This window comes from Sparus aurata, chromosome 4, assembly GCF_900880675.1.
Source record: "Sparus aurata chromosome 4, fSpaAur1.1, whole genome shotgun sequence".
Lineage (NCBI taxonomy): Eukaryota > Metazoa > Chordata > Actinopteri > Spariformes > Sparidae > Sparus > Sparus aurata.
Genome location: NC_044190.1, coordinates 22,765,969 through 22,780,180, shown reverse-complemented (window position 1 = coordinate 22,780,180; position 14,212 = coordinate 22,765,969). Strand labels below are relative to the sequence as shown.

The 14,212-nt window shown below is 40.7% G+C and overlaps 1 protein-coding gene across 1 annotated transcript; it reads left to right on the top strand.

Annotated features, from left to right (window-relative positions):
• The first annotated feature begins 12 nt into the window (after positions 1-12).
• On the top strand, positions 13-13,008 carry ctdspl2b (CTD (carboxy-terminal domain, RNA polymerase II, polypeptide A) small phosphatase like 2b). Its single transcript, XM_030413840.1, has 13 exons — positions 13-241; positions 3,694-3,884; positions 5,008-5,146; positions 5,229-5,378; positions 5,697-5,945; positions 6,068-6,164; positions 7,687-7,798; positions 7,922-8,008; positions 8,230-8,292; positions 8,375-8,454; positions 8,666-8,792; positions 9,644-9,739; positions 9,889-13,008. The coding sequence occupies exons 2-13, from the start codon at positions 3,717-3,719 to the stop codon at positions 9,952-9,954; spliced, it is 1,434 nt and encodes a 477-aa protein (XP_030269700.1). The 5' UTR covers positions 13-241; positions 3,694-3,716; the 3' UTR covers positions 9,955-13,008.
• Positions 13,009-14,212: the final 1,204 nt, after the last annotated feature.

The following is a 14,212-nucleotide window of genomic DNA, read 5'->3' as shown; positions in this document are numbered from 1 at the left end:
GTTGTTGAGAGGTAAGGGGGTGTGTCTGTGTCCCATACGGGTATCTGCCTCGGAGAGACTGAGCAGAGGCGGGAAATGGCGCCTGGTAACACAACGATGTGTCATTTCGGAGACGGACCTTGAGTAGATGTACACAGAAAAAGTCGGACCAGATCAAGGAAAAAGAAAACAACCACTGCCTCCGTTGTGATGGTTCATCGGTCTTGAGTCGTTATCTCCAGATACTGCGGATCACCGTAAAGTAAGTCGATAACGTTAACAAAACCTCGTCCGTGAATTTGTTCAATTTGGCTTGCGGTTTATGTAACGTTGGCTAACGGCGGGATAAATATTTCCCTTCCCTTGCCTGTGCACATATGTTAGCCCGAAGCAGTTTTTCAAGAAGGCTAGGTAGGCTTAACGCTAAGCTAGCGGTGCTAAGCTAAGTTAAATAGCTGGGGGGGCTAAAACACGGCCTACGGGGCACCCGGCCAATTCCCGGTTGACTCGACGCCTTAGCTAATTTTGGCTTCATTCTCCTCATTGTAATTCGACCATTCAACAAATCCACACTAGCTTAAACATCCCGTGTGCAGTTGTTTGTATCTTGTTTAAACAATGAACACCCAGCTAACTGCCGTCAGGTAGCTAACCGCTATGTGCTAGCTTGCACTGAGGCTAATGTCTTCCCATTGGCATTCCACAACAGAACTTTGCTAGGTTTACATTAGCTAGCCAACTCAGATTTGCCATTGAATAACTACACAATAGGCATGGAGCCAGATGTGTTTGTATAACCTAACCACAGCTGATGAATGCAATCCCACTATCTCCATTGTTACATTCGTTGACCGGATCAACAGATAATTTGGATGTCGTTTACCATGTACCGATAGATGGCTGTTGTGATTAACGATGTCTGACGAGTTTCACTCACAAACAACGCAAATATTAACAGTGCAACGTTGGCCAGTTTTGAGGAGACAGTCGAGCCATACCACTCAGAAATCTTCACGGCACGTAGATAAATAATGTTCCGTACCGAAGTTCATCATTTTATTGTTATTTTGCTCAACTTACGATGCCGCACTGGTTTGCTAGCGGTACGTTAGCCTGCTTGGGCTTGTCGTGTTAAAATGCTAACGTGGACGTTTACAAACTAACATAATAACTGGCTGAGTATTAGCAATGTAGCTTTCACTATGTGTACAGCATGACAGTGTTAAAATAACTTTTACTTGAACAAAGCAATGTTGCACACATTCATAACCCCTAACGCCTAGCACACGACCTCCTGTAGTTCGTTATGTTAGCGTTAGCTTAATCTGGCTAGCTGCTCGTTTAGCAGGGAAGCTTGTTGGTCGTGATTATGTAGTGCAACTTCTGCAAACGCGAGTTTTGGCACGAACAATACATCCAGGCTTGTTATGTCCTGTACCTTAATTTTTTTTTTTATTATTGTTTTGTGTGTATATATTTATATATAGTATATGCTTAAGCCACTTCTTGTGCCAGTCGGCTAACGTTAGCCTCGGAGTAAATTTTAGAGCCGACAGGCTGTCGAGGGGCCTCGCTGGCTTCTTCGCTGTTTCCATGCCTAGCGTCTGCTAGCTCGCTCGCTCATACAGTCTCAGTGGCATGCATGTTCTTATTTCCCGCTCAGTTGCTCGTACCTAGCTGTGTGCAGGATCCTTGGTTAGTGGGCGATTGCCTGGAAAGGAGGATGTTTCGGAGCTATGGTGTTGTTGCCATGCGAGCCATGGCGAAGTTTGATCATACAGTGGCTAAATATAACAGACACTTCATTTAGATTTCTATTTAGCAGCAACAGGAAAACAGTGACGTGTTGTAGTAACATATGCATTGCATATCAGCAGGCGTGGGAAGAAAGTTAAGACTATAAGTAGCACTAGGGAAAAAATAATAATGATAATAAAGAAGTATTTATTGGAACAACGCCACTCTACAAATAAATTATCGATTGAAGTTAATCACATTACAGAGTGAAGCTCATAATGGAGGTTCAGGAAGGATGCCACTTTTCAGTATCTGTCAGATTTTCACATGATAATTCAGGTTGAATTATGAAAACATGGTGGGCTCTTCTGTTACAAAGAGGGGGGAATTGTTATACCTTATGAGGCTGTTTACCAAATATACACACACATTGCATCAGCAGAGACAACCAGTGGTAACAGGGGGAACATCAGCCATACTGACTTAGTGTTTGGTACAACCCTGAGCTGTAAAACTAATATAATCTTGGCAGTTAATTCATACAGGCACAATTATTTGATTTATTAAGCACACTGTCAGCACTGTGAAGACCACATCCACTGTGTAGGCTAATTGTTTTCATTGTATGTTAAGAAGTAAAAGTCCTGTGTTCTGCTACTTGTCTTTTGAAATGATCTACCTGAGCATTTGCTTTCCACAGAAGCACTGATGGTTCATCAGTAAAACTAAAACAAGGGTTTTCACTTTACAATGTTTTCAGTTTGATCAAAGATTAGCAGTGCACTTAATCAGCTTCTTTAAATCTCAAGAGTACACATGCACTCTTTGCATTTTCTAAAATGATCTCAGAAAATTGTGAATTTGGAGAAAGTAGATTATAATTCTAAATGCATTTTGCAAACCCTTTCCCAATAGCTGTTTCGAGTATGGCTGACACTTTAAAAGCGGCCTCAAAGGAGTGCTATGTTCGACATTATAATAACATCAGGAAGTGTATCTGTCTCAAACTAGTATGCTGAAATTCATGCAAATTCGCTGTCTTAGATCTGCTAGTTTATTTGATACCCTGAGCAGTCACAACTTTGAGGCTTGTCCCACATTCTCCTGCCTGCCTGTTGTAGTACCATGTAGTCTGACACTCCTCAGACGCCTCTTGGTGTGTCTGTGTGAGCATGATTGAGCAACAGCATGTAAACCTCCGGTGTGTTCAAGGGTTCACCCTATGCAAATGTACAACAGATGTAGTGAAGGGCATGTACAGCATTTGAGATGTACAGTATGTATTGAGAGGGTGCTATTGTGCGTTCAGGGTTCCTGACAGGTTGTGGATATGTCCAGACACATTTTCAGCCAGCTGCTGTTACGTAAGCGCAAGGGGCTGGCATGCTTGACTGACAATTCATGTTCACTGTGAATAGTTTTTAAGTTTCCCCCCGTGCGTATACAATGGCAAACAATGAAATCCCTCAATTTTAGAGAAATGGCAATTATTTCCTTCAGATATGTTTTAGTTCAAATTGGTCACATTTTAATATCTTGGTCGTGTCTACCTTTTTTCAGTCACTGTAGTTTGTTGTCTTGACTAAATAACCTTGATCTCATGTGCACATAGCTAATGATAGGGAGAACGTGAGAGTGAGTGTGTGTATAGTAAGATCCTTAGCAATGTTTCTTTTCCTTTACTGTATGACTAGAAGTAAAGCCAGCTGTGGCTGCCGTGATCCACTGTGATGTAAGTGAAATGGGATCTTGAATGCATCCAGATGTTGGCAGAAAATGCACCAGTATTACCCCACTACAGATAGACTCAACCCACAGACGTATCCATTATAAAAGTTAGAACGGTTGACTGTAAGAGCAACCTGTTCACCCACCGTAACAGTTAAAATATTGGCCATTGTGTTTCCTGGACTGTACAGTCATACTGATTCTTTCTGTTTCTCTCATCTTTCCCCATGCCTGATTTTTCTGAAACAGCCTTACATGTGACTGCTCAAACAATGAGGCTGAGAATGCGTAAAGCGTCTCAGCAGCCGAACCCCAGTCTGGCAAGCCGCCCATCCCGTACCAAGCGGCGGCATTCAGAAGTAGAAGAGGACACTCCTACCAGTGGAGGGCGAGGCTTGTTCTCGACCATCAAGAAGTTCATCAGAGGAAATGCTGTCAAGGTAACCAACTCGTATGATCACATCAGATGACTCTGCTTTTTAATTCAGTTCAACGCAAATATGAGCGTGGTGCCCCTTCTGGGAGCACGGATGTATTGTAGCCGAGGTTGTTTTCCTCCTCTATGTGTGTTTGCTTTAACAGCCTCACCTCAACTGTTTTGCACCTCTCTGTTTTAAAACAGTTTTTAGCCCTGCGCTTTCCAGGTTGCAGAGTTTAAATACAGTGTTTCTTGGTGCAGAGTGTCATGTTTCCCAAGAAATGTCTGCTGGAATGCAGCAGCTTGTCTGAGAACTCGGACTCGGCTCTAATTTTAGCTACTGGCTCACAGAGTCGGTGTGCTGGGACAGGACATAGTAACAAGTGGAAAAGTCAACTCTGCTAAAAGAAGGTTTTCCTCTGCAAAGACACAAGCTTTTTGATGTTTAGATAATGCAGTCATTTGATCTTACTCCTTAAGTCCCAATTCAAGACTTAGAGCTTTAGACCTTTAGTTTCTTTCCCCATGCTTGTCTGTAGCTTTAGTTAAACTCCTTAACAAATGGAGAAAAATAAAAAACATTTTAGAGATTTCTGCCTTTTTGATTGTTGGTATCTCATGTGCTCGTTACAGTATATGACCGTGATCTTGCAAGAATCGAGTGATAGAATGTGGTTGCTATCTTTTTTTGCACTTGCTGATGCTTGAGTAAACTTTTTGTCAGCTGGTCTGTTCTGCATCATTTCATACTGTTTCCTAGAGCTGCAGCGATTAATTGGTTTGAGTTTGGAATTCTCTGATTCCATCTTCTTAAATTCAAATATTTTCATGTGTCTTTTACTCCTTTATGGAAGTAAACCAAATATTTTTCGTTTATGGTCAAAACAAGACCTTTAACTATGACATCTTGGGCTCATCGCCTTTTTTTTTTTTTTTACCATTTTATAGACTGAACGACTGACAAAATTATTAAGAAAATAATCAACATTGAAAGCAATCATTAGTTGTAGCCTTACCATGTTCCAATTGGCTATCTGTAGATATAGGTTATGTGTGAATTTAGTCCTCAATTTGTATTTTTTGTTTAAATTTACTGTTGTTTTTATTGTTTAAGAATCCTTTGCCTGATGTCTTGTCTCCTTAAGGTGCCGCAGGAGAGCCCAGCCAAAAAGACACGCCTCCACTGTGATGTGGACAACAACCTGATCACCTCCACCACCCCGAACACCAACACCCCTCGCAAGACTATCAGCAGGGTTGGCAGGAGAGGCTCCCTCAATGGACGTGAGTGGCACTCAGTGAAACAAAAAAAAAGTTAGCCTTAATTATTTCTCTGGCAACTAAACTTGTTACTTGACCTCTGCAGAAGCAACCAATCATGATAGGAGTAAGGAGAAGCCCAATGGCAGCCTGGAGGAGACGACGGCCGTCGATGTGCCCACCAGCCCGCCCAGAACCACCCTTCTTGGGACCATCTTCTCCCCTGTTTTCAACTTCTTCTCACCAGCTAAAAATGGTAAACAGACCTGGAGGAAGCCTGTACCCATGATTCATGGGTAGCACCTTAAACGGAGACCAGGTTCAAACCTATAGTTTATCTGTGCTCAAACAAAATATGGAATCTGTGTTGTTATGAATAAAGTGTTTAATAGTGTAATCTGCTGTAAAAAAAAAAAAAAAAGTCAGCATTGCATTTCCTTTTCACACGTTCTCACTGATAATCTGATGTTCTGCTGTATGTTGTGCACTTCTATCATAGCAGTAATTTCTTTTGTGTCAGTTATTACAGGATGATGCAGAACTCTAATGACTTCTCTTTGCATTTGTTTTTCAGCCTCTTCTGGTTCAGACTCTCCAGATCAGGCGTTGGAGGCTGAGGAGATAGTCAAGCAGCTGGAAATGGAGCAGCCTGTAGAGACACCCACCAGCACAGCCACATCCACACAGGAAGTGTGTGCCACCACTAACTTCTACTCTAGTGTATCACAGCTGCCACCTCTGCGACCTCCGCACATCCCTGAGGTGTCACCCGCAGTAGTGGAAGGAGGGCTTGAGGCTGATCCTGATCTGCCACCCCTCACAGGTAGATGGCGCGGCTGGGAACATGTGGTTGGGAAACATCAAGTGTCTTGCGTAGGTGACAGTTGCTGGCTATGCTTCTATTGCTAATTCTGTTTTCTCACCTTGTTCTTGTTGTGGTCCAAGCTCCAGGCTCCAGTCCAGAGATGACGTATGTGGACGCTCCCCCCACCACAGTACCACCAGAGGCATCCTATGAGGAAGACTGGGAAGTGTTTGACCCGTGAGTAAAACACGACGATCATAAAATGCTTAGTCTTATAGCCAGACCCCATTTGAAGTGAATTTACAACAAGACCAGACTGTTGATATAGGTCAGATTTTAAGTGAAGGTCAATGATATCCGGACCAGTAATCTGACATCTCAACCAATAACAATGCAACAGAGCCATCATCACCACAGAGAATGCCTTCCTTCAGTTTTAAAGAAATATAACAATACATTTGTCAATGACTGCAGTTATTTAAAGTGGAACTTTCACCAAAATCCAACCAAGGCTTTATTTGTGATTGAATATGAGTCAAACCTTTGGGTAAATGCATAATTATGACGAAAGAGGCACTTTTAAGATTTACCACATTTTCGTTTTCAGGCGCTTTAATTTTGAACGGGAGTGCTAGGGGCACGAATACGATGGCATCAAAATCGCTATTTTTAGAACACTAAGAAGGCTCGACACAACATAAAATTTTGCTCGTAGCATCACTAAGGTCTCTATTCATGAACACGAGCATTGAGAACATTGTTTGTGTACACAGAGTTTACGAAAAAGAAGGTTTTCGAACTACTCACATTAGCTGCTGCATCTCCGGCGCGGCGGTCATGGCAGGCAAAAAGTGTCGATCCACGACTGCGACCATCAGGAAGGAGAGTAATGGTGGGACACTCCTCAAGCTTAGTTCCTTATGAATGCACGGATAATTCATTGTTTTGTCGTTAGCGAAAAGCAACATTGACGTCCACGTTGAAAGGGGAGCTTCATATTACAAACAATACTACAATCAGCAGGCGGAAAAATCACGTGACATGTCGCGTGAATAGTTGTTGCCGGAAACCAGTATGCTACTGGTGATCATCTGGGGGGAAATAAAAATACATGTTTTACTTTCACACATTTTTGATCTTTGATCTTCATCTCTGTGTTTCTTAGTACAGGAAATTTGAACAAATATTGAGTCCGAAAAATACAGTAGTCAAGTAAAATGGGTTTTTGACACTCTTATATAATAGCTGATTAATCATCCTCATTTTTGTCTCCTGTGGCTGCACAACTGCTAATGTACTTATTTTTCAAATCAGGATGTCCTGATTGGTTAGTCATTGCACTTATTACGGAGTAAATGCAAGCTGGTCCTTAGGTGACATTATACTGCAGGTTAACAATCCTGAAAGCACCATTTACGATCTTGAAGTACAGTAATTTTTGTGATTTCCTGTATATTCTGACCCTGTGCGGCTTCCATAGCCTACCCTTAGACGGACAGGAAGTGGAGATTTATTGTGAAATCTTCTGTAGCGTGAATGAACAAGCAGACAGCAGAGCAACACAGTTGTTTTATGATTGTTGTTGATATTGCCAAGCCAACACTTGCACAAGAGCCGTCTCATATCTCATATGTGGTTATAATGACAAGAAAGTTGAGATAAAGATAATGAAGACTTAAGATAGCCTCTACACAATAAATGTGTCAGTATTGATGTTTTCAATTGACTTAAAGTTGGTGTGGTGTTTTTTGATTTGTAGGTATTTCTTCATCAAGCACGTCCCTCCACTGACAGAAGAGCAGCTCACACGTAAGCCAGCCCTGCCACTGAAGACACGCAGCACGCCTGAGTTCTCTCTGGTCCTGGACCTGGTCAGTCTGAATACATAATAACACATTTTTTTTTCCTTCCTTAATTTGTACGATTATTTAAACTCTCAAAGTTTTGAAAGATGTCACACAGTTTCTCAGTATTTTCTCTGTTTGGATCACCAGGATGAAACTTTGGTTCACTGCAGTTTAAATGAGCTGGAGGATGCAGCACTTACCTTCCCTGTCCTCTTTCAAGATGTCATTTACCAGGTAAGTTCTGAGTCAGGAATGTTTTCCTTTGTTTATTCCATGATGCCACTAGAGGGGGACAAAGTCCTATTTGTACAGGAAACATGTACATGTCAAACAGTTGAAGAAATGTTCAGTTCAGTTGACAAAATAAACTGTTATGATGTTGTTTAGTGTGTGTGATTAAGGTGTCAATATTAATGGTGACTATTTACTCATCAGTGGTGTGTTGTCATGTGCAGGTGTATGTGCGCCTGAGACCGTTCTTCAGAGAGTTTCTGGAACGTATGTCTCAAATCTATGAGGTGAATATAATCCTGCCTACTCCAAAAGTTGATCTTCATTGCATCAGATTTGAAAGTTAACCTTATTTTATCTCTTTCCCAGATCATCCTATTTACAGCTTCTAAAAAGGTGTATGCAGACAAACTGCTCAACATCTTGGATCCTAAAAAGCAGCTAGTGAGGTATGTTGTGTTTTGTGTTATAATTACGCAACAAACTCAGAAGCTGAATAAAAGGGGGTCAGAAAGCTGTATGTAGCGTTAGTGTTGGCGTGTGCTGCTGTTGAGGTGTCAGTGTTGTGGTTTTTCTGAATTATTGATTGCTCTGACCTTGTCACTGATTGATTTTTCTCTCTCTCATCCCTGTCCTCTCATTCCCTTACTGTAACTTTAGACACAGGTTGTTTCGCGAGCATTGTGTCTGTGTCCAGGGAAACTACATCAAAGACCTCAACATCTTGGGCAGAGATCTGTCAAAGACCATCATCATCGACAATTCACCACAAGCCTTTGCATATCAGGTGAATACCAATCGCTAAACAATCAGCTTCATGTTTTCTGCAGCTGGTTATCAGCAAGCATCAGTTTCGTCCCCCCCAAAAAAGATATTTCAGAAAATCAAAAATGTAGCAAAGGTGTCTTTCATTTTGAATAACTTTCTGTCTGCTCAGTCATTGATGCAAACGGCATGCTTCTATAAAAATACATCTGGTAACGACAAACTTCAAACTGTCTCACACAATGTTCTCACACATCACAACTTGATTCTGACTGACTCAAATGGAGCCACAACAATTAGGCAGTTAATTGATTGAAAGGACATAAGTCACCAACTATTATGATAATTTGATGTTTCACCCTTTTAGATGTGAGGATTTCCATCTCTTTGTTGTAATTTCAGATTTTAAATGAGTCGTTGGGTTTTAGACTGTAGGTTGGATAAAAGAAGCAGTTTGAAGTTGCCAGAAATTGACTGATTTGATTAATTGTGAAAATAATTGTAGGTCACAGCCATAATATCAATGCAGAACAGTCTACGTTCTTCTTTCCTGACTGCAGCGTGTGGCTTCATTGTATCCTGTTGGCCTGAATTAGGCAGATACTGGCACATCTCATCTTCATATCAATTTGTTTACCAGAGGAGCCTTTAAACAAACCTCTCTCTCAGATATGCACTGTCAGCTGCAGCTCATCTACGTTTCTACCAGATTTCATTGAGGTGATGATAATTTCTGGGAAACTAGTCTGACACTAGTGGATGCGCTTGTTATTTCCAGCAATTACACTGTCTCATGCTGTGGGAAACCCTGGTTTATTATTACTTCTGGTTTTGTTAAAAAGAATATGTGGTAACTGTTAATTATCCCAACAGTTGTCCAATGGGATTCCCATAGAGAGCTGGTTCATGGACAAGAATGACAATGAGCTGCTGAAGCTGGTGCCCTTCCTGGAGAAGTTGGTTGAGATGGTAAGATGTCTTTACCTGCTATTAGAGGATCTTTTACAACACCATATATTATATTTTGTATAGCCATAATATTTGACTTGTTCAGTAAATCTAATTTATCCTTTCAATCTCCTCCTGCCTTGGTTTCTCCTGCCTACTGAACTCATCAGAACGAGGATGTGCGGCCGCACGTTCGGGAGAGGTTCCGACTTCACGACCTGTTGCCCCCAGATTGAACTGGACTCCGTCTCTCAGAACGGGACAACAGGAAAAGACTGAAAACAACATGCCTGTAAAAAGCCCCTCTTTGGATTACAAACTACAACATTGCCATTACTGTTAAAGTTTTAGCCTTTTTTTCTCGTTCTTTTTGTTTTATTTTTGTTTTTAAGTCCACCGTTGCTTTTTAAAAAAAGAAAACTTCAAAAGAAAAATGTTTTTAAATATCTGGGCAAAATTTTCTAAATATCTACTATATAAAGATGAAATCACACACACTATGAACAAGCCCAGGTAAACTCCTCTTTTTGACTGACTCTCCAGCTGTGGAGCCGGATATCGTCTCCACACTAAATTCTGAAGTCTTGGTGCTGGTTTAGTGGATATACAAACGCCACCTGGTAAAGAGGAACTCTCCCCCCCCGCCCCCCCCCCCCCCCCCGCCGCCGCCGCCGCCCGCCCCCCGCCGAGTCCCTGAACCCAACCATCCCCCTGGTGCTCACACTGTTGACACTGATGAATAACGACACTCTGTGGCTACAGACCATTTTCAGCAGGAATGACTGGCCTGTAAATCAATCTGTGCATGTGTGTATGTTTACTCCTAGCCACAGACACACACTCACTGATTTGGTGTTTGGCAAACCTACAATCTGTAGCCTTTGAAATCATATGCATTCCTCCGTAGCCTAGTCAAGTTTCTATTGTTGGTTGCAGTTTTTTTTCTGGTAAAACTGGTGTTTCATTGTTTAAAAAAAAAGGAAAAAAATACAGCGTTTCAAAATGTTTTACTTCTGTTTGTAAGATATGATATTTTAAAAGGGGTCATGTAAGTTTTATTGTAAGCCTTTTTCCTATTATGAGAACATGGGTGCATATTAATGATGACAGTCCACTGCATAGTCATGAAATGGAATTAATCCAGGACTTTAAGTATAGTTTGTTCTAACAAATAGAGGTTTAAACCGGTGTGTTGGCTTCACTGTGGACACAACATGGCTCCTTAATTAAATGTTAGGATTAAGAATCTTCTTACTTGTAAATCTGACATATTGTAAAGGTTTGAGGGCATTCATTTTCAAAGTGACACGTGTCAACGTTAGCCTTTCTTTGATAATAGTATTGATTTGTCATTTGTCTCTAATCAGTATTGTCTTTTACTCCTAATCAAGTATTCTGGCTAAATCAGAGCTCTGTTTCTTTTAGTTGTGTAATTTGATGGCTATGTCAGTAGCATTATGACTAATGTAGCACATCTCTGCCAGTGTGTCATGAAGTCTGCCCGTGGTAGAAATGTATGGCCAGACCCTGTACCAGCCATATCTGGCACCAGCAACATACTGTTTTAACAGTCACAGCTCAGCTGACTGCTCCTCTTCCTGTTTCATACTTTTTACTTTATATTTTCTTTATATGTTTAAAGCATTGTGTTAAAGAATGGTAACTATATGAATGTGTATCTGCCCGGACACTCAAGCCAAACTGACATTTAACTCCTCTGTTATTTCGGCTTGATTTGAGACAAATGGTCGGCAGAAATGTGGATGTTGTGTCGGCATCATTTACAAGACAGAAAGATCAAAATCAGCCATACACTGCTGTCTTCTGTCATCACCCCAACTCCTCAAGAGTTGACTTGAATCTCTGTGATAATTTGGCATGCGTCGTTGAACTCGGTTCGGTTTTAAATCAAAAGTGCATTTTATGGTGAAGATGTTAAAGCAAATGTGTTTGGATTTGTCTGGGTTGCCTGTACAGTGCCATATGATTCCTCTCCCCACAAGTCCACGCCCACTCCCCTCCCTGCTCCCGCCCCCCCTAAAAAATGCTAATGGAAAGAGACAATCAGACCTCAATGCTCTGCAGATACTGAAACCTGGAGACACCCACCCCTCCCTTATTTCTTTAAGTGTGCCGTATGTTTTGTGTACTGTGATTTCTTTGAGTTGTGTTCCCCCTCTCATGAATAAATTTGCCAGGTGAATCCTGCTGTGCCCTGCCCAAAACAATCCCCGCTGCTCACTTTAACGCAGGTTCTGTTCAGGGTCTGCCCGTCTTTGCCTTTTGTTCACCAGAAGTCGGGAGCTCTCCAGAAGTTTGGAAATTAGTTTGTATTCAAGTAAAATTGTTACAGGGCACAATAGTGTTTGCTCAGACATAATGTTATGAGTACACATGTCCAGACTATGAATGTAAAATTGTACATGGGGTGACGTCTCAAGTCTTTCCGAATTCCTTGTTGTGTTCTCGATCAAAATCAATGAGTAGGGATGGCAGCTCCCGTCTGTCGTTCACATGTTTAAGAGGAGGCAAGAACAATGTGCATGGAAGAGGAAACGTGTCTTGAGGTCCCACCATGGTAGCCCCCTCCCTACCCCCCCCTTCCCAATGACCTCTCACCATCCTTACTGCCAGCTATTCGTATGCAAGCCTCACCTTTTAGAGTGTGATGTAGCCCAGGCGTGCTCGTCTCCTTGGAGGGCTGTGTGATTATGTATGATGATCAGTCGTGGCTCGTTTTCTGAAGGATCGGTGGGAGGCATTTGATACTTTTCATCCAGCTCATTTTTATGTGCATTACCAGTTTATTGTACACTGAGTGTTGTACAATACATGCAGCTTCATGTTTAAAAAATCCTTAAAGTAAGGAAAATCTTTTGTATTTTTGATTTCAAAAGGCATGTCATATCTACTTTTTAAATGTATTAATGAAGATTTAACTTTACTTCAGATGGAGTGTTTTTTTTTTTCTTACAAATATCTGTATGTTTAGTTTAGCGCAATGTTACTGAACTGTTAAACTTAGCATGTAGAGAATACCGCTTGCTTTGTGGGAAAGTCCTGAATTAAATTTTAATCATGGCACTTTTTCTGCAGAAAAGAGCAATCGTGTTAATGATTTTTTTTTTCAATATCCGTTAAGCCATTTTACTTGCAAGAATTGCTATTTGTGCTGAAGATGTATTTAAAATGTTTTAAGACATCTTTGTTAGCCGCCAGGCTACATGCTATTGTAAAGTGTATATACAGTTACATTGAATTTCTGAAACAAAGTTTTAAAGTTAAAAACCTCTTGCATGCCCTTTGTTTTTATTTCTCTTAACTGTTTGGGAGGATGTTGGAGATGAGGGACAGGTATGGGGAGAAAAGAGGAAAAGTATCATGTCATTTTACAGTTATTACACTGAGATTCATGACTTAAAGGTCCAATTTGTACGAAAGTTCATTTTTGAGTTTCATTCCAACTTGTCAAATACTGGCGCTTTTGTTTGTCGGCCGACCTGACCGACAGTCCCAAAGCGTCAGTATTTGACAAGTTGGAATGAAACTCAAAAATAAATTTTCTTACAAATTGGATCTTTTTTAGGAGTGCAGTGAAAATATTTCCCCATCTTTAACTAAAATAACAGATAATGTAATAACAGTAAAATCAAGGCTACAAAATTGAGGCCATAGTCCTTTTAAAAGACCAAATTCTTTTGTGATTTTAATTTTCAGAGGAAGATCAGTTTTTCTCCATTGCACACACACAAACTGGAACTATGAGAACAATTCTGAAAACCAGACGCTCATCCAAACAAAACTCCAGACTGCTGTAGTTTTGGGCACACATTTAGTATTTACACAAACATAGACATTCTAAATCACAAAGAGCTAAACACAAATGACATAATTTGGCACACTTTGGTTTGGTTTACCTGGAAAACACTGGCCTGGTAAATGCCACACCCTACCTGCCAGCATTTCTAATAAAATCTGTAAAGATGAAAGCTGTAACAGTGCTGCAGTATGAAGTTTACAGCAGGACCCTGCAAAGCTGGTTTATGAGTTTAGTCCTGTTTAAGCTCACTGGATAGACAAATGTGAATTGTATCCTATACTCATACAATGATTGTATCAATGTCAGAGTAATTTGATATAGTCGTAGTTTTGTATTACAATATGGCAACAGTGTTCATAGTGTCATGGTCAAAACTTTATATACACCTGTGCAGAATGTGTACATGTTCTTCTGGTGCTGTATCATAGCCAGCTGGACTTGTTACAGTTTCATGAAGGTGTTTCACCTCTCATCCTCCATTAATTATTTTTCCATAATTTAATTCAAAAATAGTTCAATAATGAATTTACTACAAGTCTTCTGACAATGTGATGAAATCTAGTCTCAGAAATATACATAGAACAAATTCATTCATACAACAATTAACAACTTACCTTCTTCAGGGTGATTATGATTGACAACAGCTGGTGACTTTTCTGGGACCCTTTTTCAGT